Source organism: Bos grunniens, chromosome 10 (assembly GCF_055505025.1).
Source record: "Bos grunniens cultivar Pamir isolate PY7600 chromosome 10, Bosgru_T2T1.0, whole genome shotgun sequence".
Lineage (NCBI taxonomy): Eukaryota > Metazoa > Chordata > Mammalia > Artiodactyla > Bovidae > Bos > Bos grunniens.
The window spans coordinates 61,100-85,739 of record NC_141174.1 but is presented as its reverse complement, the minus strand read 5'-3'; the positions used below and the strand labels follow the sequence as shown (position 1 = coordinate 85,739).

At 40.2% G+C, this 24,640-nt stretch overlaps 1 protein-coding gene across 3 annotated transcripts in view; it reads left to right on the top strand.

Annotated features, from left to right (window-relative positions):
- The first annotated feature begins 1,109 nt into the window (after positions 1-1,109).
- Positions 1,110-24,640, top strand: part of TERB2 (telomere repeat binding bouquet formation protein 2) — a 65,911-nt gene continuing 42,380 nt past the window's right edge. For 2 of the 3 annotated variants that reach the window (XM_086319069.1, XM_086319070.1), the window contains exons 1-5: positions 1,116-1,254; positions 1,369-1,450; positions 2,216-2,355; positions 4,446-4,507; positions 7,280-7,365. In XM_086319069.1, coding sequence (XP_086175195.1) covers positions 1,191-1,254; positions 1,369-1,450; positions 2,216-2,355; positions 4,446-4,507; positions 7,280-7,365 — 434 coding nt within the window. In that variant the 5' untranslated portion in view covers positions 1,116-1,190. Of the gene's footprint in view, positions 1,255-1,368; positions 1,451-2,215; positions 2,356-4,445; positions 4,508-7,279; positions 7,366-24,640 lie in introns of all 3 variants that reach the window. The other variant, XM_086319068.1, reaches the window with a different exon arrangement.

The window sequence follows — 24,640 nt, the reverse complement described above, 5'->3', positions numbered from 1 at the left end:
ACAAATGAAACATATGAAAGTATCAAAAATGTCACAAGTTTGTTCTTTGAAAAGGCTAGTAAGAACTGCAAACTTCTGGTAAGACTAAGAAATGAAAAGAAGGCACAAGTAACTAGTATCACAAATGAAAATGGAACCACTGCTACAGAGCCTGACATTACAAAACATCATTTAAGTTTTTATTGCATGCTCAGTCACTCAGTCATGTGTTACTCTCTGTGAACCTATGAACTGTAATCCGCCTGGCTTCTTTGTTCATTGGATTTCGCAGGCAATGCTCAACTTTATATCAATATTTAAATTTTAGAATAAATTGACCCCATGCAGGAACAATGTGCTTATCAAAACTGATGTGGGGGAACGCTGAAGAATAACATAATTTAAACGTCGGTGATACATTAGTATATTAGGTTTTTTAAAAAAGGTTTTTGGGTTTTAGTTTTTTACTTTTTTTAGTCTTTCAATGGCAGCTTTTGAATCCTAACCACTGGACTACCAGGTAAGTCCCTTTTAAAATGGGATACTGATATTTTTGTTTAAGAATTCTTCTCTTTTAGAGACTCCAACTGAAACATTTATTTAAAAGAGATAAAATGGGTTTTGTTTCAAAATAATGACACAGCACAAAACCTTTGTTAATACTTAGGGCTTAAAACTCACAAGCAGGACACCTTCCTCCTCTGCCGAATCAGGGAAAGCTTAGACTGCTACTGCTAAGTCACTTCAGTCGTGTGCGACTCTGTGCGACCCCATAGACGGAAGCCCACCAGGCTCCCCCGTCTCTGGGATTCTCCAGGCAAGAACACTGGAGTGGGTTGCCATTTCCTTCTCCAATGCATGAAAGTGAAAAGTGAAAATGAAGTCGCTCAGTCGTGTCCGACTCTTAGTGACCCCATGGACTGCAGCCCAGCAGGCTCCTCGGTCCATGGGATTTTCCAGGCAAGAGTACTGGAGTTGGGTGCCATTGCCTTCTCGGAAAGCTTAGACAACTCTTCACAATTTCACAAGCAGCTGCGCACAGCTGGTAGAGACCAGAACCTTCTCCGTCGTGCCTCAGGCTTTTCGGAGGCATTACTCTGACAACCAATCATGGAGCTTGGCTTCGGACCCAGGACCAATCAGTGGCCTCACCTCCCGCCCCGCCCTGCCCCGCCCTCCGAGTCCTGGCGTGAGGAGCGTGAGGCCTCGCCATGTTTCAAGGGCAGCGGGGTTGGTTCTGTGGCAGCGTCAGCCACGACCTGAGGCAGTTTTGGGGTAGGAGGTTGGGCAGCAGGGGTGGGTGAGGTGGAGAGGAGAGCACCGCCCTTCCCTCTGGTACCTTGGCCCCAGGGCACTTGCTGGGCTCACCCTGTGCTCTTGCCTCCACAGTGGCTGAAGGGGGGACTATCAGTGACCCGAGGGCCGCCGACTTCTTGTTCAGCTGCGATGCCTCACACCCAGACACGCTGAGGTACCTGAAGGTCACCTGGGGGTACCTTTGGGGACATGAGGAACTAGGAGTTGTCGCTGGCAGTTGCTGTCGGCTAGTAAATATTGATAATAGGAAGAGACTGGAAACGAACAAATTCAGTCCGGTGTGGATGTGTGGGGAGGGGGAGGGGCAGGCTCAGAAATAGCTCACAGTCCCTTTTTTCTGCCGCTAAGGCCTGGCCTCCTACCCGCTCCTCAAGTCTTTTCCCGACTTCAGGTTGTGTTTTTCCAGCAGACTTTCCCACATCCGTGTGATGCCTTGTAGAACTCTCCTGTTCAGTATATTTAAGCCAGATCTGATTGCCTGTTACCTTAAACGTTGTGTTCTGAAAATGTTGGTAATTTCTTGAGTAATAACTCCTACTCCCATTAGTCTGTTAATTAATCCAATTAATCCAAGGTCAAATACCGTGTTCCGTGCTCCTGTAAATGTTCTTTGTTCTTGCTGCCACTATTTTAGTACACACCGTAAACTGCCTCTTGCCCTGATATCACAGGAACTTTCTGGGAGGTTGCTCTGACTCTGTCCACCAGTGAGCCCCCTTAACCTTGCAGTGGGATTATGTTTACGGAACAGAGGTCTGATCACGGTTCTGGCTCCCTCCCTTTCTCACCCCTTCACTCCCCACCTTCCAGTCTCCTGATCACCTACAGATAATTCTGTTTCCATTCATTTATTCTTTCTTTTGAAATGTTGAATACATTCTTGTTTATTTCATAACCTAAATTATTTCCTTTCTCCTAGAATATATCAGAGTCTTGATTACATAGAAGATAATGCTACAGTTTTTCACGCCTACTATCTCTCTGCTGTAGCCAATGCTGAAATAAAAAACTCGGTGGCTTTAGGTCATTTCATTCTTCCTCCTGCAAGCCTGCAAAAAGGTTAGCAAAGATCTTTAATCGCTCCGAAACTCCGAAATCCAGCTATGTCATCCAGCTTTACTGATATTTGTTCTTCATCAGAGCTTTTTGTTTTATATCATTTAATATAAATAGAAAAGCATGTACTTTGGATCAGATTGCCTTGGGTGTGTATTCTCGATTTGTTTATCATTCAGTCTTACATTAACCGAGCTCCTACTGTGCCACGTTTCAACCAAGGCGCTGGGGATTCAGTGGTAAATAAGACTGATGCAAATATTGTCCTCACATTGTTCACTGGTGAGAATCCAGCACTTAACTAGTTTTTGTGGCCTCCAGCAATTTCTCCCCAGTTGTTTTGAGGATAATATATTAAGTAATCTGACCTGTGAGTATATAATAAACGCTCATTGCTAGTTTTGACTCTCACCGTTATTTTTTCTGTTTTTTTCCTCCACTGATATTTCAAGATTCATCGTGATAATAAATCCATGTGTTTGTATTGTTTTTATATTATTTAAAGTACTTGCACATTATTTCAGCAACTGTATGAAGTAAAGAGCAAATGAATAAATTGCTTCTGAGATTTGTTCTTTCAGTTTTCCCTGCTAGGAACACACATTCTTAGCCTGTTCTGTCCAAATCCTACTATCCCATTTTTTAGATCTTCTTATTACCCAGTTCTTGATGTATTTCTTGATGTGTAGGTGTCCATCCCTAGAAAGACAGACTGAAAATAGTACAAATTCCCAGCGAGCAGAGTATTTAAAAAAAGAAACAACTTGAAAAATATTTCTGTAGAAGAGCTTTGGGAACTTCAAGGATTGGCTTTCTTCCATAGTTGATGTCCTGGCAAAACCTAGTTGTAACTTAAAAAAGAAATTGTTCTAAGTGGTTACGCAAATATATTAATAACTGGATAGGAGAATTGATTTACTTAAAATCAGTGAATACCTATCTTCAGGGAGCTTATATTATGGAATGACTATCTGATCTAAGTTATCACTCCTATTAAATCTTTGAGTTTAACAACTGACATTAAAATGTATTCGACTTAAAAAAAATCCATTTTAAATGAAAACATGCTCCTTTTAAAAAATTTAAAGTATGCATTATCATTCACCTAGACTGGGATTGTCTAGTAAAAGCAAGAAAGGCAAATGTAAGCAACATACTAATTTTAGGTTTCCTAACACCCACAAGTTAATAAAAAAAGATGAAATTCATATTAAGAATATGTTTTATTTAACATAGCTAGAATATTATTTCAATATATAATCAGTATAAAATTATTGATAATTTTTTGTGTTCTTTTTTTTTGATTCCAGGGTTTATTTTAAACTTTCAGCACATCTCAAGTTGGACTAACTACACATTTCAAATATGTACCTACATTTATCTAGGTAGCTTAGGTCTAGAGGAATCTAGACAGCTTAGGTCTAGAGGAATGTTAACATTTTTATCCTTGAGTGGGCTACTGTGGAAACCTGAGATCATTGATTTAAGATGTCAGTCCTTTGACATGCTGAACATTGTAGAATTCCTGCACTATCATGCCCAATAGACATGTTGCTCACCCTACCTTCTTTTAACAAACTAAACTATTGAATTATTTAAAGTGAAAGTGAAGTCGCTCAGTCGTGTCTGACTCTTTGCGACCCGTGGACTGTAGCCCACAAAGCTCCTCCGTCCATGGGGTTCTCCAGGCAAGAATACTGGAGTGGGTTGCCATTTCCTTCTCCAAATTTGAATTATTTAAGCACTCCACAAACTCAGGAATTTTATGCCTTTTATTTTGACTGGACAGTTATCTTTATTAATGCTTGGCCTAAACACACTGACACCTTATGAAAATACCATAGCAGAAGAAGTTTAGAACAATGATTTACATAATGCATTGGAATCATCTGGAATTTGTTAGAAATGCAAGTTTCCAGCTTCTCCTCAACAATCTGGTTCAATAGGAGTCCTCATTTTAAACAAATATCTCAGGTACTTTTGATACAAGTGGAATAATGCCGACCTAAAAATTTGAAACCTAAACAAAATTCAGTGAATTCTACAAAGTTACTATTTGAAAAATAATATTGGATTTATTTTTATTACTACAGAAATAAGGAGAAAAATTGGTAGTTTTATTTGGGAACAAGACCAACATTTTCTGATAGAAAAGGTAAGAGTAAATTAAGGTATACAGTTTATACAGAATATACAGTTTAAACAAAAAATTTGAAAGTGTAATCTTTAAAATATGTACTAGTGATGTGTTTGGAGAAGGCAATGGCACCCCATTCCAGTACTCTTGCCTGGAAAATCCCATGGACGGAGGAGCCTGGTAGGCTGCAGTCCATGGGGTCGCTAGGAGTCGGACACGACTGAGCGACTTCCCTTTCAATTTTCACTTTTGTGCATTGAAGAAGGAAATGGCAACCCACTCCAGTGTTCTTGCCTGGAGAATCCCAGGGACGGGGGAGCCTGGTGGGCTGCCGTCTCTGAGGTCGCACAGAGTCGGACACAACTGAAGCGACTTAGCAGCAGCAGTGATGTGTTAGTTCCAGTGACCCAGAGTAAGAAATTTAGAGGGCATGTTTTTATTGAACATTGTCTCATTTGGCATTGTTTTTACACTAGTAACATTAGTGAAATTGAGATTTTTGTATGAATAAAATAAAAAGCTTGAAAGTTTGCCTCAGTAATATTAAGGGAATAATAGGTACACAGTATTTACCAGTTCTTTGCTGCCAGTGTAGATGCTATCTGATTAATTTCTTGTTGTAGTATTTGTTAAATGTTATGAGTAATACCTCAATAAATGTATGCAATACTGTAAATTTTTTAACTTTTGTCATCCTGCCTCACATTTGCCATGTTTTTTATTCACTTCAGAATCTTTATGCAAAGGCAAAATTGGTATAAGAATTTATCCAAAAAGAATAATGATGGTGATGGATTATAATACTTAAATTTTTTTTTAAAATCCATGATTCCACAGTTATACTCCAAAGCATAAAGAAAGAAAAAAAAAGAACAGAGGAACAAAAGGAGGAAAAAAGGCAGAAAGTAAAGAGGGAAGGAGGGAAGTAAAAGATGGGGTAGGAAAAATTTCCTTTTAGAATAAAAGGTGATAAATGTAGAAAGGATGATAGGGTAGAAAATTTGCACTTTACCACTCCCAATAAAATAGTTGATTTAGGCAAGGGCCATAAATGGATGCTAAAATCATTATCTAAAATGATCACCTCACAGATTACTTATTAATTACAAAGGCAAGCATTGCTTATACTTTTACAATGGAGGGATCTGGCAGACAGCGTCTTAACCAACTGATCAAATTTAGCATCACCAATTTGAAACAACCTCTTGTTATGTTCAGCTCAATTTGATATAATAAAAAGGACACAGTATAGGGAATTCCGGAGAAGGCAATGGCACCCCACTCCAGTACTCTTGCCTGGAAAATCCCATGGACGGAGGAGCCTGGTAGGCTCTAGTCCATGGGATCGCTAAGAGTCGGGCCTGACTGAGCGACTTCACTTTCACTTTTCGCTTTCATGCATTGGAGAAGGAAATGGCAACCCACTCCGTTGTTCTTGCCTGGAGAATCCCAGGGACAGAGGAGCCTGGTCAGCTGACGTCTATGGGGTTGCACAGAGTCAGACACGACTGAAGTGACTTAGCATAGCATAGCATAGGGAATTCCCTGGCAGTCCAGTAGGATGCAGCACTCTTATTGCTGAGGGCCCAGATTCAATCCTTGGTCGTAGAAATAAGATCCCAGGAGCTGCCAAAGCAACATTAAGAAAACACAGTATTATCTTGTGTTCTTGTTCAAGGTTCTGAATTTAATTATGAGCAAATACTCAAATCCTTGACTTGTTAGAGTGTTCCTGGGACATAAATGGTGGTAGAATGGTTATTATTTGATAATAATTATTGAGTATACCAAAAGACCCTTGAAGACCATTACTCTGTTTTAGAAATGAGAAGACTGAGATAAGAAGGTAAGACCTCTGACTTAGTTCACATAGCCAGATATTAGTAAAGTGGAACCAAATTTTCTCAGCTCCAGCCCAATCCAGTGTTTCTTTAATGTATTAGTAGCATATGCCTGTATTGACTGTTGACTCTAGAAATTGTATGATTATATGATAAGGGATTTTGTTCTTTCAAATATTGATTGATATTGAATATTAACTAATTATAATAACACAACCATGGAATTTGTAAGTAGAAGTTACCTCTTTTAATGGCAATAGCAAGGGTAAATCTGGAAAGTAATTTGGGAAACATTATTATTGTTTAGAGTGGGCTTGCAACCTATATATAGAAATTTCCTAATGGAATATTATGTAAATATGTTATAGATACCAGAATCTGAGGTCTGTCGACTTTAACATAATCTTTTGGAAAAGCTTTATATATGTTTATTTTGTAACTCTTTTGTAACTCCATAGCTAAATGTTTCACTTTAATTTTGAAGGGATAACAATTTGTTCAACTTACTTCATATTTTTGATTTGTAACTTGCAGGATGCCTAGGAATTTTCATGTCGAGGATTTTAAGAAAGTTTAAATCAATAACACTTTTTTTGGCTTCTTTTTTTTTTTTTTTTAAACCAAAGAGTTATATGACCACATTAGGGAAAATTTCAAAAATCAATAAGAGAATAAAATCAGTCAGTTTTACTATCTAATACAAATATAGCTTATATTTTTAAAATCCAGGTCTCCTTTCTTTATGTATCTCTAAAAATAGATAATTCTGTGTGTGTATATACAAAATTTTGTGAGTTTTTCCTATGAAACGAAATGGAATGGGTCTGAATTTGTATACTTTTGTGACTGTTGGTATATATATTGCCAATTTACTTTTTAAAAAAATGATATTGATTGCATGATTGGTATGGCTGATTTTTTTAAATGTGATTTTTTTTGCTATCCACAGCATGATGAAGTAACATCAAATGAACTAAAGGTCTTTAGGGAAAGCAGTGTACTAGCAACAGATCACAAGAAAGACTTATCCAAAAGGTACTGAATTTGTATACTTCACTGATTTGTATACTTCATTCAGTATACACACCTTTGAACACTGTGTCTTAATCTCATTTAATCTTCAGTCTTCTTATGACATTGGTATCATTATCACCATTTTACAGAAATTGCCATTTTACAGAAAAAGAGATCAAGTATAGGTCAGTTCAGTTCAGTTGCTCAGTCGTGTCCAATTCTTTGCGACCTCATGGACTGCAGCACGCCAGGCTTCCCTGTCCATCACCAACTCCTGGAGTTTACTCAAACTCATGTCCATAGAATCGGTGATGCCATCCAACCATCTCATCCTCTGTCGTCCCCTTCTCCTCCTGCCTTCAATCTTTCCCAGCATCAAGGTTCTTTTCTAGTGAGTCAGTTCTTTGCATCAGGTGGCCAAAGTATTGGAGGTTCAGCGTCAGCATCAGTCCTTCCAATGAATATTCAGGACTGATTTCCTTTAGGATTGACTGTTGGATCTCCTTGTAGTCTAAGGGACTCTCAAGAGTCTTCTCCAACACCACAGTTCAAAAGCATAAGTTCTTCGGCACTCAGCCTTCTTTATAGTCCAGCTCTCACATCCATACATGGCTGCCGGAAAACCATAGCTTTGACTAGACAAACATTTGTCGGCAAAGTAATGTCTCTGCTTTTTAATATGGTGTCTAGGTTGGTCATAGTCTTTTTTCCAAGGAGCAAGAATCTTTTAATTTCATGGCCGCAGTCACCATCTGCAGTGATTTTGGAGCCCCCCAAAATAATGTCTGTCACTGTTTCCATTGTTTCCCCATCTATTTGCCATGAAGGATGGGCCTGGATGCCATGATCTTAGTTTTCTGAATGTTGAGTTTTAAGCCAACATTTTCACTCTCCTCTTTCACTTTCATCAAGAGACTCTTTAGTTCTTCACTTTTCTGCCATAAGGGTGGTGTCAACTGCGTATCTGAGGTTATTGGTATTTCTCCCAGTAATCTTGATTCCAGCTTGTGCTTCATCCAGCCCATCATTTCTCATGATGTACTCTGTATATAAGTTAACTAAACAGGGTGACAATATTCAGCCTTAACGTACTTTCCCAATTTGGAACCAGTCTGTTGTTCCATGTCCGGTTCTAGCTGTACTTCTGGACCTGCAGATACATTTTTCAGGAGGCAGGTCAGGTGGTCTGGTATTCCCATCTCTTGAAGAATTTTCCACAGATTTTTGTGATCCACACAGTCAAAGGCTTTGGTATAGTCAATAAAGCAAATGTTTTTCTGGAACTCTCTTGCTTTTTTGATCCAGTGGATGTTGGCAATTTGATCTCTGGTTCGTCTGCCTTTTCTAAATCCAGCTTGAACATCTGGAAGTTCATGGTTCATGTACTGTTGAAGCCTGACTTGGAGAATTTTGAGCATTACTTTGCTAGCATGTGAGATGAGTGCAATTGTGTGATAGTTTGAACATCCTTTGGCATTGCCTTTCTTTGGGACTGGAATGAAAACTGACCTTTTCCAGTCCTGTGGCCACTGCTGAGTTTTCCAGATTTGCTGGCATATTGAGCCCTCATAGATCAGTTTTTAAAGAATCTGCCTGCAATGCAGGAGACCCTGGTTCGATTCCTGGGTCTGGAAGATCCTCTGGAGAAGGGATAGGCTACCCATTCCAGTGTTCTTGGGCTTCCCTCGTGGCTCAGCTGGTAAAGAACTTGCCTGCAGTGTGGGAGACCTGGGTTCGATCCCTGGTTGGGAAGATCCCCTGGAGAAGGGAAAGGCTACCCACTCCAGTATTCTGGCCTGGAGAATTCGAGGGACAGTCCATGGAGTCTCAAAGAGTTGGACATGACTGAGTGACTTTCACTCACACAGTCACTGAGTGCAGCACTTTCACTGCATCATCTTTTAGGATTTAAAATAGCACAACTGTAATTTCATCACCTCCACTGGCTTTGCTTGTAGTGATGTTTCCTAAGGCTCACTTGACTTCATGTTCCAGGATGTCTGGCTCTAGGTGAGTGATCACACCATCATGGTTATCTGGGTCACTAGATCTTTTTTATATACTTTTTCTGTGTATTGGTGCCACCTCATCTTAATATCTTCTGCTTCTGTTAGGTCCATACCATTTCTGTCCTTTATTGTGCCCTTCTTTGCATGAAATGTTCCCTTGGGATCTCTAATTTTCTTGAAGAAATCTCTAGTCTTTTCCATTCTGTTGTTTTCCTCTAATTTATCATTGATCACTAAGGAAGGCTTTCTTATCTCTCCTTGCTATTCTTTGGAACTCTGCATTCAAATGGGTATATCTTTCCTTTTCTCCTTTGCCTTTTACTTCCTCAGACAACCATTTTGCCTTTTTTGCATTTCTTTTTATTGGGGATGATCTTGATCACTGCCTCCTGTACAATGTCATGAACCTCTGTTCATCATTCTTCAGGCAGTCTGTCTATCAGATCTAATCCCTTAAATCTGTTGGTCACTTCCACTGTATAAGATTTAGGTCATACCTGAATGGTCTAGTGGTTTTCCCTGCTTTCTTCCATTTAGGTCTGAATTTTGCAATAAGGAGTTCATGATCTGAGCCACATTCAGCTCCTAGTCTTATTTTTGCTGACTATATAGAGCTTCTCCATTTTCACCTGCAAAGAATATAATCAGTCTGATTTTGGTGTTGACCATCTGGTGATGTCCATGTGTAGAGTCTTCTCTTGTGTTGTTGGCAGAGGGTGTTTGCTATGACAAGTATGTTGCCTTAGCACAACTGTTTTAGCCTTTGCCCTGCTTCATTTTGTACTCCAAGACCAAACTTGCCTGTTACTCCAGGTATCTCTTGATTTTCTACTTTTGCATTCCTGAAATGAAAAGGACATCTTTTTTGGGTGTTCATTCCAGAAGGTCTTGTAGGTTTCATAGAACCGTTCAACTTCAGCTTCTTCAGCATTAGTGGTTGGGGCATAGACTTGGATTACTGTGATATTGAATGGTTTGCCTTGGAAATGAAAAGAGATCATTCTGTTGTTTTTTGGATTGCATCCAAGTACTGCATTTTGGACTCTTTTATTGACTTTGATGGCTACTCCATTTCTTCTAAGGGATTCTTGCCCACAATAGTAGATATAATGGTCATCTGAGTTTAATTCACCCATTCCAGTCCATTTTAGTTCGCTGATTCCTAAAATGTCAATATTCACTCGTATCATGTTTGACTACTTCCAATTTACCTTGATTCATGGACCTAACATTCCAGGTTCCTATGCAATATTGTTCTTTACAGCATCGGACTTTACTTTCATCACTAGTCACATTCACAACTGGGTGTTGTTTTTGGTTTGGCTCTGTCTCTTCATTCTTTCTGGAGTTATTTCTCCACTGTTCTCCAATAACATATTGGGCACCTACTGACCTGGGGAGTTCATCTTTCAGTGTCCTATCTTTTTGCTTTTTCATACTGTTCCTGGGTTCATGAGGCAAGAGTACTGAAGTGGTTTGCCATTCCCTTCTCCAGTGGACCACATTTTGTCAGAACTCTCCACCATGACCCATCTGTATAGGGTGGCCCTACACAGCATGGCTCATAGTTTTATTGAGTTAGACAGGGCTTTGGTCCATGTGGTCAGTTTGATTAGTTTTCTGTGATTATGGTTTTCATTCTATCTGCCCTCTGATGGATAAGGATAAGGGGCTTATGGGAGCTTCCTGATGGAAGAGACTGACTGAGGGGGAAACTGGGTCCTGTTCTGATGGGCACGGCTGTGTTCCCTCCTTGGGTATGGCTAAGCCCTCTTGGAGGAGGTCGCCATTAACCCTACCACAGAGTGGCCAGAACTTACACAGGACTGGGGAACTGACTCTTGGAGGGCACAAACAAAACTTTGAGCACACCAGGACCCAGGAGAAAGGAGCAGTGACCCCACAAGAGACTGACCCAGACTTGCCTGTGAGTGTCGTGGCATCTCTGGCGGAGGTGTGGGTCAGTGGTGGTGTGCAGCAGGGTCAGGGGCACTGAGTGTGGCAGTGTGTGCACGACCCTTCTGAAGGAGGTCACTGTTACCCTCATCACCTCCACTGGTGATGGTCTGGCCTCAGGTCAAACAACAGGGAGGGAACACAAGTGTAGGTAGATGAAGTAATTTCCCCAAAGTCACACAAACTTTTAATAAGTGAGGAGAAGCAGGATTTTAACTGGGTCAGTCTAATTCCAGAACCCATGCATTTAACCATATTATGCTAGACTATCCTTACAGAAAAGAAACAGGATTTTTTTGATTACTGTGATATTATTTTAAAATGTATATAATATAATAAGGAAATAAACTAAATATTAGTAATTTTATTAGGATTGGAGGATTAGGAAGAGGATTTCCCTCTTTTCCAAATTGTGTATAATGTGGCTACTTTGGCTTAAGAAATAAAAGTTATATTTTAAAAGACAAACAAACATGGACTTGGCATTGTGTTAGGGCTAATCTGTGAGATGCACCCTTCTTTCAGGCTTATTCACTATCTAGTCCCAATACTATATTTTCCACTTCAGTGGTTTCTAGATGTTCATAGGGAGCCTTAACTATTGAAAGTATGGGATTTAGCTGCTGAAATAAAATGATCTTTCTTCAATATAAAAATTAATGAGTTTAATTTATATAGTGTAGTTTTTTTACCTTCAAGTTTTTTCCCATAATATTTTCTTGTTCCTTTTGTACCTCCTATATAGTTTTCCTTAATTTGATATACATTGTTATCTGATGTAGCACAAAGTTGTGTATTTAATTTTAGTGAACTATTGCTTCATGGTCCCGTGACTTATAGATAATCCACCACTTAAGTTTGAATATCCATATTCTAGGTCTTTGTATTAAAAAGCAGAGACATGACTTTGCCAACAGAGGTCCGTCTAGTCAAGGCTATGATTTTTCCAGTAGTCATGTATGGATGTGAGAGTTGGACTATAAAGAAAGCTGAGCACCGAAGAACTGATGCTTTTGAACTGTGATGTTGGAGAAGACCCTTGAGAGTCCTTGGACTGCAAGGAGATCCAACCAGTGCATCCTAAAGGAAATCGGTCCTGAATACTCATTGGAAGGACTGATGCTGAAGCTGAATCTCCAATACTTTGGCCACCTGATGCAAAGAGCTGACTCATTTGAAAAGACCCTGATGCTGGGAAAGATTGAGGGCAGGAGGAGAAGGGGATGACAGAGGATGAAGTGGTTGGATGGCATTACCGACTCGATGGACATGGGTTTGGGTAGACTCCGGGAGTTGGTGATGGACAGGGAGGCCTGGCATGCTGTGGTTCATGGGATCTCAAAGAGTTGAACATGACTGAGCGACTGAACTGAACTGAACTGAATCTCCATTCATAGAACTCCTTTGAACTTGTTACCCTTTTTGAGATAAGAAACTGGTAAGGTTAGGAAGAAAAATGAAATTGGAAAGTTGAGACCATGAAGATATTAAGGAATTAGTAAAGGAGAGAAGAGTTATCCTAAGTGACCTTGTAAGAGAAGAATGGGAAAAGGAAATTTTTTCTTATTTTATTTTTTTCAGTTTTATATATTTATTTTCTTTACAATATTGTATTGGTTTTGCCGAGTCTGCCATGGGTGTACATGTGTTCCCCATCCTGAACCCTCCTCCCACCTCCCTCCCCATCCCATCCCTCTGGTTCATCCCCTGCACCATCCGCGAGCACCCTGTATCATGCATCGAACCTTGACTGGCGATTCATTTCACATATGATAATTTACATGTTTCAATGCCATTCTCCCATATCATCCTGCCCTCGCCCTCTCCCACAGAGTCCAAAAGACTGTTCTATACATCTGTGTCTCTTTTGCTGTCTCACATACAAGGTTATTGTTACCATCTTTCTAAATTCCATATATATGCGTTAGTATACTGTATTGGTGTTTTTCTTTCTGGCTTACTTCAGTCTGTATAATAGGCTCCAGTTTCATCCACCTCATTAGAACTGATTCAAATGTATTCTTTTTAATGGCTGAGTAATATTCCATCGTGTATATGTACCACAGCTTTCTTATCCATCTGCTGATGGACATCTAGGTTGCTTCCATGTCCTGGCTATTATAAACAGTGCTGCGATGAACATTGAGGTACACGTGTCTCTTTAAATTCTGGTTTCCTCAGTGTGTATGCCCACAGTGGGATTGCTGGGTCATAAGGCAGTTCTGTTTCTAGTTTTTTAAGGAATCTCCACACTGTTCTCCATAGTGGCTGCACTAGTTTGCATTCCCACCAACAGTGTAAGAGGGTTCCCTTTTCTCCATACCCTCTCCAGCATTTATTGCTTGTTGACTTTTGATTTGCAGCCATTGTGACTGGCATGAAATGGTACCTCATTGTGGTTTTGATTTGCATTTCTCTGATAATGAGTGATGTTGAGCATCTTTTCATGTGTTTGTTAGCCATCTGTATGTCTTCTTTGGAGAAATGTGTGTTTAGTTCTTTGGCCCACTTTTTGATTGGGTCATTTATTTTTTCTGGAATTGAGCTGCAGGAGTTGCTTATGTATTTTTTAGATTAATTTGTCTGTTGCTTAATTTGCTATTATTTTCTCCCATTCTGAAGGCTGTCTTTTCACCTTGCTTATAGTTTCCTTTGTTGTGCAGAAGCTTTTAAGTTTAATTAGGTCCCATTTGTTTATTTTTGCTTTTATTTCCAATATTCTGGGAGGTGGGTCATAGAGGATCCTGCTGTGATTTATGTCGGAGAGTGTTTTGCCTATGTTCTCCTCTAGGAGTTTTATAGTTTCTGGTCTTACGTTGAGATCTTTAATCCATTTTGAGTTTATTTTTGTGTATGGTGTTAGAAAGTGTTCTAGTTTCATTCTTTTACAAGTGGTTGACCAGTTTTCCCAGCACCACTTGTTAAAGAGATTGTCTTTTCTCCATTATATATCCTTGCCTCCTTTGTTGAAGATACGGTGTCCATAGGTGCATGGATTTATCTCTGGGCTTTCTATTTTGTTCCATTGATCTATATTTCTGTCTTTGTGCCAGTACCATACTCTCTTGATGACTGTGGCTTTGTAGTAGAGACTGAAGTCAGGCAGGTTGATTCCTCCAGTTCCATTCTTCTTTCTCAAGACTGCTTTGGCTATTTGCGGTTTTTTGTATTTCCATACAAATTTTGAAATTATTTGTTCTAGTTCTTTGAAAAATACTGTTGGTAGCTTGATAGGGATTGCATTGAATCTATAGATTGCTTTGGGTAGTACACTCATTTTCACTATATTGATTCTTCTGAACAAGGTATATTTCTCCCTCTATGTGTGTCATCTTTGGTTTCTTGCACCATTGTTTTATAGTTTTCTATATATAGGTCTTTTGTTTCTTTAGGTAGATATATTCCTAAGTATTTTATTCTTTTTGTTGCAATGGTGAATGGAATTGTTTCCTTAATTTCTCTTTCTGTTTTCTCATTGTTAGTGTATAGGAATGCAAGGGATTTCTGTGTGTTGATTTTATATCCTGACTTTACTATATTCATTGATTAGCTCTAGTAATTTTCTGGTGGAGTCTTTCAGGTTTTCTATGTAGAGGATCATGTCATCTGCAAACAGTGAGAGTTTTACTTCTTCTTTTCCAATCTGGATTCCTTTTATTTCTTTCTCTGCTCTGATTGCTGTGGGCAAAACTTCCAAAACTATGTTGAATAGTAGTGATGAGAGTGGGCACCCTTGTCTTTTTCTTAACTTTAGGAGAAATGCTTTCAATTTTTCACCATTGAGGATAATGTTTGCTGTGGGTTTATCATATATAGCTTTTATTATGTTGAGGTATGTTCCTTCTATTCCTGCTTTCTGAGGGGTCTTTTATCATAAATAGATGTTGAATTTTATCAAAGGCTTTCTCTGCATCTATTGAGATAATCATATGGTTTTTATTTTTCAATTTGTTAATGTAGTGTATTACGTTGATTGATTTGTGGATATTGAAGAATCCTTGCATCCCTGGGATAAAGCCCATTTGGTCATGATGTATGATCTTTTTAATATGTTGTTGGATTCTGTTTGCTAGAATTTTGTTAAGGATTTTTGCATCTATGTTCATCAGTGATATTGGCCTGTAGTTTTCTTTTTTGTGTCATCTTTGTCAGGTTTTGGTATTAGGGTGATGGTGGCCTCATAGAATGAGTTTGGCAATTTACCTTCCTCTGGAATTTTCTGGAAGAGTTTGAGTAGGATAGGTGTTGGCTCTTTAAATTTTTGGTAGACTTCAGCTGTGAAGCTGTCTGGACCTGGGCTTTTTTTTGTTGGAAGATTTCTGATTACAGTTTCAATTTCCGTGGTTGTGATGAGTCTGTTAAGATTTTCTGTTTATTCCTGGTTCAGTTTTGGAAAGTTGTACTTTTCTAAGAATTTGTCCATTTCTTCCAAGTTGTCCATTTTATTGGCAAATAGTTGCTGATGATAGTCTCTTATGATCCTTTGTATTTCTGTGTTGTCTATTGTGAGCCCTTCATTTTCATTTCTAATTTTGTTGATTTGATTTTTCTCCCTTTGTTTCTTGATGAGTCTGGCTAATGGTTTGTCAATTTTATTTATCTTCTCAAAGAACCAGCTTTTGGCTCTGTTGATTGTTGCTATGGTCCCCTTTGTTTCTTTTCATTTACTTCTGCCCTAATTTTTAAGATTTCTTTCCTTCTACTAACCCTGGGGTTCTTCATTTCTTCCTTTTCTAGTTGCTTTAGGTGTAGAGTTAGGTTATTTATTTGACTTTTTTCTTGTTTCTTGAGGTAAGCCTGTATTGCTCTGAATCTTCCCTTTGCTGCTTCTACTGCTAAGTCACTTCAGTCGTGTCTGACTCTGTGCGACCCCACAGATGGCAGCCCACCAGGCTCCCCCGTCCCTGGCATTCTCCAGGCAAGAACACTGGAGTGGGTTGCCATTTCCTTCTCCAATGAATGAAAGTGAAAAAATAAAGTGAAGTTGCTCAGTCGTGTCCGACTCCTAGTGACCCCATGGACTGCAGCCCACCAGGACCCTCGGTCCATGGGATTTTCCAGGCAAGAGTACTGGAGTGGGTTGCCATTGCCTTCTCCGGAATCTTCCCCTTAGCACTGCTTTTACAGTGTCCCATAGGTTTTGGGTTGTTGTGTTTTCATTTCTATGCATATTTTGATTTCTTTTTTGACTTCTTCTATGATTTGTTGGTTATTCAGCAGCGTGTTGTTCAGCCTCCATATGTTGGAATTTTTAATAGTTTTTCTTTTGTAATTGACATCTAATCTTACTGCATTGTTGTCAGAAAAGATGATTGGAATGATTTCATTTTTTTGAATTTACCAAGGCTAGATTTATGGCCTAGGATGTGATCTATCCTGGAGAAGGTTCTGGTATGCTTGAGAAAAAGGTGAAATTCATTGTTTTGGGGTGAAATGTCCTATAGATATCAATTAGGTCTAACTGGTCTATTGTATCATTTAAAGTTTGTGTTTCCTTGTTAATTTTCTGCTTAGTTGATCTATCCATAGGTGTGAGTGGGGTATTAAAGTCTCCCACTATTATTGTGTTATTGTTAATTTCCCCTTTCATACTTGTTAGCATTTGTCTTAGATATTGCCGTGCTCCTATGTTGGGTGCATATATATTTATAATTGTTATATATTCTTCTTGGATTGATCCTTTGATCATTATGCAGTGTCCATCTTTGTCTGTTTTTACAGCCTTTGTTTTAAAGTCTATTTTGTCTGATATGAGTATTGCTACTCCTGTTTTCTTTTGGTCTCTATTTGCATGGAATATCTTTTTCCAGCCCTTTACTTTCAGTCTGTATGTGTCCTTGTTTTGAGGTGGGTCTCTTGTACACAACATATATAGGGGTCTTGTTTTTGTATCCATTCAGCCAGTCTTTGTCTTTTGGTTGGGGCATTCAACCCATTTACATTTAAGGTAATTATTGATAAGTATGATCCCATTGCCATTTACTTTATTGTTTTGGGTTCAAGTTTATACACCTTTTCTGTGTTTCCTGTGTAGAGAAAATCCTTTAGCATTTGTTGGAGAGCTGGTTTGATGCTGCTGAATTCTCTCAGCTTTTGCTTGTCTATAAAGCTTTTGATTTCTTTTTCATATTTGAATGGAATCCTTGCTGGGTACAGTAATATGGGCTTTAGGTTATTTTCTTTCATCACTTTAAGTATGTCTTGCCATTCCCTTCTGGCCTGAAGAGTTTCTATAGAAAAATCAGCTGTTATCCTTATGGGAATCCCCTTGTGTGTTATTTGTTGTTTTTCCCTTGCTGCTTTTAATATTTGTTCTTGTGTTTGATCTTTGTTAATTTGATTAATATGTGTCTTTGGGTGTTTTGCCTTGGATTTATCCTGTTTGGAACTCTCTGGCTTTCTTGGACTTGGGTGATTATTTCCTTCCCCATTTTAGGGAAATTTTCAACTATTATCTCCTCAAGTATTTTCTCATGGTCTTTCTTTTTGTCTTCTTCTTCTGGGACTCCTATGATTCAAATGTTGGGGCATTTAACATTGTCCCAGAGGTCTCTGAGACTGTCCTCATTTCTTTTAATGCTTTTTTCTTTTTTCCTCTCTGTTTCATTTATTTCTACCCTTCTATCTTCTACCTCTTATTTTCACAGCTATTTGTAAGGCCTCCCCAGACAGCCATTTTGCTTTTTTGCATTTCTTTTCCATGGGGATGGTCTTGATCCCTGTCTCCTGTACAATGTCACAAACCTCTGTCCATAGTTCATCAGGCACTCTATCTATCAGATCAAGTCCCTGAAATCTATTTCTCACTTCCACTGTATAATCATAAGGAATTTGATTTAGGTCATACCTGAATGGTCTAGTGGTTTTCCCTATTTTCTTCAATTTAAGTCTGAATTTGGCAATAAGGAGTTCATGATCTGAGCCACAGTCAGCTCCCAGTCTTGTTTCTGCTGACTATATAGAGCTTCTCCATCTTTGGCTGCAAAGAATATAATCAATCTGATTTTGGTGTTGACCATCTGGTGATGTCCATGTGTAGAGTTTTCTCTTGCGTTGTTGGAAGAGGGTGCTTGCTATGACCAGTGCATTTTCTTGGCAGAACGCTATTAGTCTTTGCCCTGCTTCATTCTGTATTCGAAGGCAAAATTTGCCTGGTACCCCAGGTGTTTCTTGACTGCCTACTTTTGCATTCCAGTCCCCTATAATGAAAAGGACATCTTTTTTGGGTGTTAGGTCTACAAGGTCTTGTAGGTCTTCATAGAACCGTTCAACTTCAGCTTCTTCAGTGTTACTGGTTGCGGCATAAATTTGGATTACTGTGATATTGAATGGCTTGCCTTGGAAATGAAAGAGATCATTCTATCATTTTTGAGATTGCATCCAAGTACTGCATTTTGGACTCTCTTGTTGACCATGATGGCTACTCCATTTCTTCTAAGGGATTCCTGCCCACAGTAGTGGATATAATGGTCATCTGAGTTGAATTTACCCTTTCCAGTCCATTTTAGTTTACTGATTCCTAGAATGTCGAGGTTCACTCTTGCCATCTCCTGTTTGACCACTTCCAATTTGCCCTGATTCATGGACCTAACATTCCAGGTTCCTATGCAATATTGCCCTTCACTGCATCGGACCTTGCTTCTATTACCAGTCACACCCACAACTGGGTATTGTTTTTGCTTTGACTCCATCCCTTCATTCTTTCAGGAGTTATTTCTCCACTGATCTCCAGTAGCATATTGGGCACCTTTGACCTGGGAAGTTCATCTTTCAGTGTCCTATCATTTTGCCTTTTCATACTGTTCATGGGGTTCTCAAGGCAAGAATACTGAAGTGGTTTGCCATTCCCTTCACCAGTAGACCACATTCTGTCAGGAAAAGAAATGCAAAAAAGCAAAATGGCTTCTGGGGAGGCCTTACAAATAGCTGTGAAAACAGGAGAATCAAAAAGCAAAGGAGAAAAGGAAAGATATAAGCATGTGAATGCAGAGTTCCAAAGAATAGCAAGGAGAGATAAGAAAGCCTTCCTCAGCCATCAATGCAAAGAAACAGAGGAAAACAACAGAATGGGAAAGACTAGAGATCTCTTCAACAAAATTAGAGATACCAAGGGAACATTTCATGCAAAGATGGGCTCGACAAAGGACAGAAATGGTATGGACCTAACAGAAGCAGAAGATATTAAGAAGAGATGGCAAGAATACACAGAAGAACTGTACAAAAAAAATCTTCACGGCCCAGATAGTCACGATGGTGTGATCACTGACCTAGAGCCAGACATCCTGGAATGTGAAGTCAAGTGGGCCTTAGAAAGCATCACTATGAACAAAGCTAGTGGAGGTGATGGAATTCCAGTTGAGCTATTTCAAATCCTGAAAGATGATGCTGTGAAAGTGCTGCACTCAATATGTCAGCAAATGTGGAAAACTCAGCAGTGGCCACAAGACTGGAAAAAGTCAGTTTTCATTCCAATCCCAAAGAAAGGCAATGCCAAAGAATGCTCAAACTACCGCACAATTGCACTCATCTCACACGCTAGTAAAGTAATGCTCAAAATTCTCCAAGCCAGGCTTCAGCAATATGTGAACCGTGAACTTCCGGATGTTCAAGCTGGTTTTAGAAAAAGCAGAGGAACTAGAGATCAAGTTGCCAACATCTGCTGGATCATGGAAAAAGCAAGAGAATTCCAGGAAAACATCTATGTCTGCTTTATTAACTATGCCAAAGCCTTTGACTGTGTGGATCACAATAAACTGTGGAAAATTCTGAAAGAGATTGGACTACCAGACCACCTGACCTGCCTCTTGAGAAACCTATATGCAGGTCAGGAAGCAACTGTTAGAAGTGGACATGGAACAACAGACTGGTTCGAAATAGGAAAAAGAGTACGTCAAGACTGTATATTGTCACCCTGATTATTTAACTTCTCAGCAGAGTACATCATGAGAAACGCTGGGCTTGGAATAAGCACAAGCTGGAATCAAGATTACCGGGAGAAATATCATTAACCTCAGATATGCAGATGACACCACCCATAGGGCAGAAAGTGAAGAGGAACTCAAAAGCCTCTAGATTAAAGTGAAAGAGGAGAGTGAAAAAGTTGGCTTAAAACTCAATATTCAGAAAACGAAGATCATGGCATCTGGTCCCATCATCACTTCATGGGAAATAGATGGGGAAACAGTGGAAACAGTGTCAGACTTTATTTTTTGGGGCTCCAAAATCAGCGCAGATTGTGATAGTAGCCATGAAATTAAAAGACGCTTACTCCTTGGAAGAAAAGCTATGACCACCCTAGATAGCATATTGAAAAGCAGAGACATTACTTTGCCAACAAGGGTCCATCTAGTCAAGGCTATGGTTTTCCAGTGGTCACGTATGGATGTGAAAGTTGAACTGTGAAGAAAGCTAAGTGCCGAAGAATTGATGCTTTTGAACTGTGGTGTTGGAGAAGACTCTTGAGAGTCCCTTGGACTGCAAGGATATCCAAACCAGTCCATTTAAAGGAGATCAGTCCTGGGTGTTCATTGGAAGGACTGATGCTAAAGCTGAAACTCCATTACTTTGGACACCTCATGCGAAGAGTGACTCATTGGAAAAGACTCTGATGCTTGGAGGGATTGGGGGCAGTAGGAGAAGGGGACAACAGAGGATGAGATGGTTGGATAGCATCACTGACTCGATGGACATGAGTTTGTGTGAACTCTGGGAGTTGGTGATGGACAGGGAGGCCTGGCATGCTGCAGTTCATGAGGTTGCAGAGTCAGACACGACTGAGCGACTGAACTGAACTGATCTTCTACCTCATTTATCCTATCTTCTGCCTCTGTTATTCTACCGTTGCTTCCGTGCAGAGTACTTTTGATCTCATTTATTGCACTATTCATTATATATTGACTCTTTTTTTTTTCTTCTAGGTCCTTGTTAAACCTTTCTTGCATCTTCTCTATCCTTGTCTCCAGGTTATTTATCTGTAACTCCATTTGTTTTCAAGATTTTGGATCATTTTCACTATAATTAATCAGAATTCTTTATCAGGTAGATTCCCTATCTCTTCCTCTTTTGTTTGGTTTGGTGGGCATTTATCCTGTTCCTTTACCTGGTGGGTATTTCTCTGCCTTTTCATCTTGTGTATATTGCTGTGTTTGTGGGTGGCCTTTCTGTATTCTGGCAGTTTGTGGTTCCTCTTTATTGTGGAGGTTCCTTGCTGTGGGTGGGGCTGGATGGGTGGCTTGTCAAGGTTTCCTGGTCAGGGAAGCTTGTGTTGGTGTTCTGGTGGGTGGAGCTGGATTTCTTCTCTCTGAAGTGCAATTAAGTGTCCAGTAATGAGTTTTGAGATATCAACGGCTTTGGTGTGACTTTGGGCAGCCTGTATATTGAAGCTCAGGGCTATGTTCCTGTGTTGCTGGAGAATTTGAGTGGTATGTCTTGCTCTGGAACTTTTTGGCTCTTGGGTGGTGCTTGGTTTCAGTGTAGGTATGGAGGCATTTGATGAGCTCCTATCGATTAATGTTCCCTGGATTCAGGAGTTCTCTGGTGTTCTCAAGATTTGGACTTAAGCCTCCTGCCTCTGGTTTTCAGTCTTATTCTTACAGTAGCCTCAAGACTTCTCCATCTATACAGCACCAGTGATAAAACATCTAGGTTAATGATGAAAAGTTTCTCCACAGTGAGGGACACCTGGAGAGGTACACAGAGTTACACAGAGAAGAGAAGAGGGAGGAAGGAGATAGAGGTGACCAGGAGGAGAAGAGGGGGAATCAAAAGAGGAGAGAGCGAGCTAGCCAGTAATCACTTCCCTATGTGCTCTCCTGATGTTCAAACTGGTTTTAGAAAAGGCAGAGGAACCAGAGATCAAATTGCCAACATCTGCTGGATCATAGAAAAGGCAAGAGAGTTCCAGAAAAACATCTATTTCTGCTTTATCGACTATGCCAAAGCCTTTGACTGTGTGGATCACAATAAACTGTGGAAAATTCTGAAAGAGATGGGAATACCAGACCACCTGACCTGCCTCTTGAGAAATCTGTATGCAGGTCAGGAAGCAACAGTTAGAACTGGACATGGAACAACAGACTGGTTCCAAATAGGAAAAGGAGTTTGTCAAGGCTGTATATTGTCACTCTGTTTATTTAACTTATATGCAGAGTACATCATGAGAAATGCTGGACTGGAAGAAACACAAACTGGAATCAAGATTGCCGGGAGAAATATCAATAACCTCAGATATGCAGATGACACCACCCTTAGGGCAGGAAGTGAAGAGGAACTCAAAAGCCTCTTGATGAAAGTGAAAGTGGAGAGTGAAAACGTTGGCTTAAAGCTCAACATTCAGAAAACCAAGATCATGGCATCCGGTCCCATCACTTCATGGGAAATAGATGGGGAAACAGTGGAAACAGTGTCAGACTTTATTTTTCTGGGCTCCAAAATCACTGCAGATGGTGACTGCAGCCATGAATTAAAAGACGCTTACTCCTTGGAAGAAAAGTTATGACCAACCTAGATAGCATATTCAAAAGCAGAGACATTACTTTGCCAACAAAGGTTCATCTAGTCAAGGCTATGGTTTTTCCTGTGGTCATGTATGGATGTGAGAGTTGGACTGTGAAGGAGGCTGAGCGCCAAAGAATTGATGCTTTTGAACTGTGGTGTTGGAGAAGACTCTTGAGAGTCCCTTGGACTGCAAGGAGATCCAACCAGTCCATTCTGAAGGAGATCAGCCCTGGGATTTCTTTGGAAGGAATGATGCTAAAGCTGAAACTCCAGTACTTTGGCCACCTCATGTGAAGAGTTGACTCATTGAAAAAGACTCTGATGCTGGGAGGGATTGGGGGCAGGAGGAGAAGGGGACGACAGAGGATGAGATGGCTGGATGGCATCACGGACTCGATGGACATGAGTCTGAGTGAACTCCGGGAGTTGGTGATGGGACAGGGAAGCCTGGCGTGCTGCAATTCATGGGATCGCAAAGAGTCGGACACGACTGAGCGACTGATCTGATCTGATCTGATGTGCTCTCCACAGTCTGGACTGCTTAGAGATGTTCACGGAGTTACATAAAGAAGAGAAGAGGGAGGAAGGAGACAGGGGTGATCAGGAGGATAAAAGGGGGAATCAGCAGGAAAGAGACAGATCCAGCCAGTAATCTGTTCCCTAAGTGTTCTCCACAGCCTGGAACACACAAAGAGATTCACTGAGTTGGGTAGAGAAGAAAAGGGGGAGGGGGGAGATAGAGGCAACCTGGTGGAGAAAAAGGAGTTTAAAGCGGGAGAGAACAGTCAGGCCAGTGATCTCACTCTCACGTAAAAATGGGTACCGAAGATCGTGTTCTTAAAGGTAGAAAGTTGATAACAAATACCAAAAAGCAAAGATTAAAAATCTAGAGTAGAGATTAGATTCTCAAAAATACAGTATTAACAGAAAACAAAACAAAAAAGTCACAAAAGTTATGAAATATATATGTGAAGTTTGCTTTAAAAATATGGTCTTTTTTTTTTTGCAAGGTAATAGGTTATAAAAGTGAAAATTAAAGGAGTAATAGGGGACTTAGAAGAAAAAAAATTTTTAATTTAAAAATTGATAATAAAAATATATCTAGGACTTTCTCTGGAGCTGTTCCAGACAGTGTGGGGTCACTTCATTTTCTGATAGTTCCATGGTCCAGCTTGTACTTCTCAAGGTCTATAGGCCCCTTCCTATGTGGTCAGTGCTAACCTACAGGGTTTTAATCTATTGCACCTGTCACTTCCAAAGCGGTTCCCTCTGTTTATTTTAGCTTCTTCTGTTTGCTGGTCTCCTCAGTGTCTAATTTCTGTCTTGACACAAGGTGGGGCAGTGGTGGTCACTTTTTTTAGGCTCACTTGTTCAGTCGTGCTGTGGGGAGGTAGGAACACTGCAAACAAATATCACTGGCATGTGCTCACAGTGATTCAGTCACGCTGGGTTTGACCCTGCTCACAGCGTGTGTGCTTTCCCAGTCTACACTGCTCAGGCTCTAGGTTGCTCTGCTGGGAACTGTCTGATGCTGGCCCTGGTTTGCATGGCACAACCCAGGTCTAAGCCGCTCAGGTTCAGGTTCTCGGGTACTCCACAAAGGTGCAGACTCGGTTGGGCCTGCGTTATGTGCCCGTCCCAGTTCTGAGTGGCTTAAGTGACCAGGTGCTTGGCGAGCACAGTTGCCCCCAGTTGAAGGCTATGACTTATCCCCTCCCCCGTCCCAGCCGCTTGGTTTTCTGGGTGTACAATGGGCGTGCCTTCTCAGGTGTGACCTGTGTCTCTTCTGGGGAGCTGATCTCTGGCTGTGACCCTCCTGGCGAATGTTGACCATC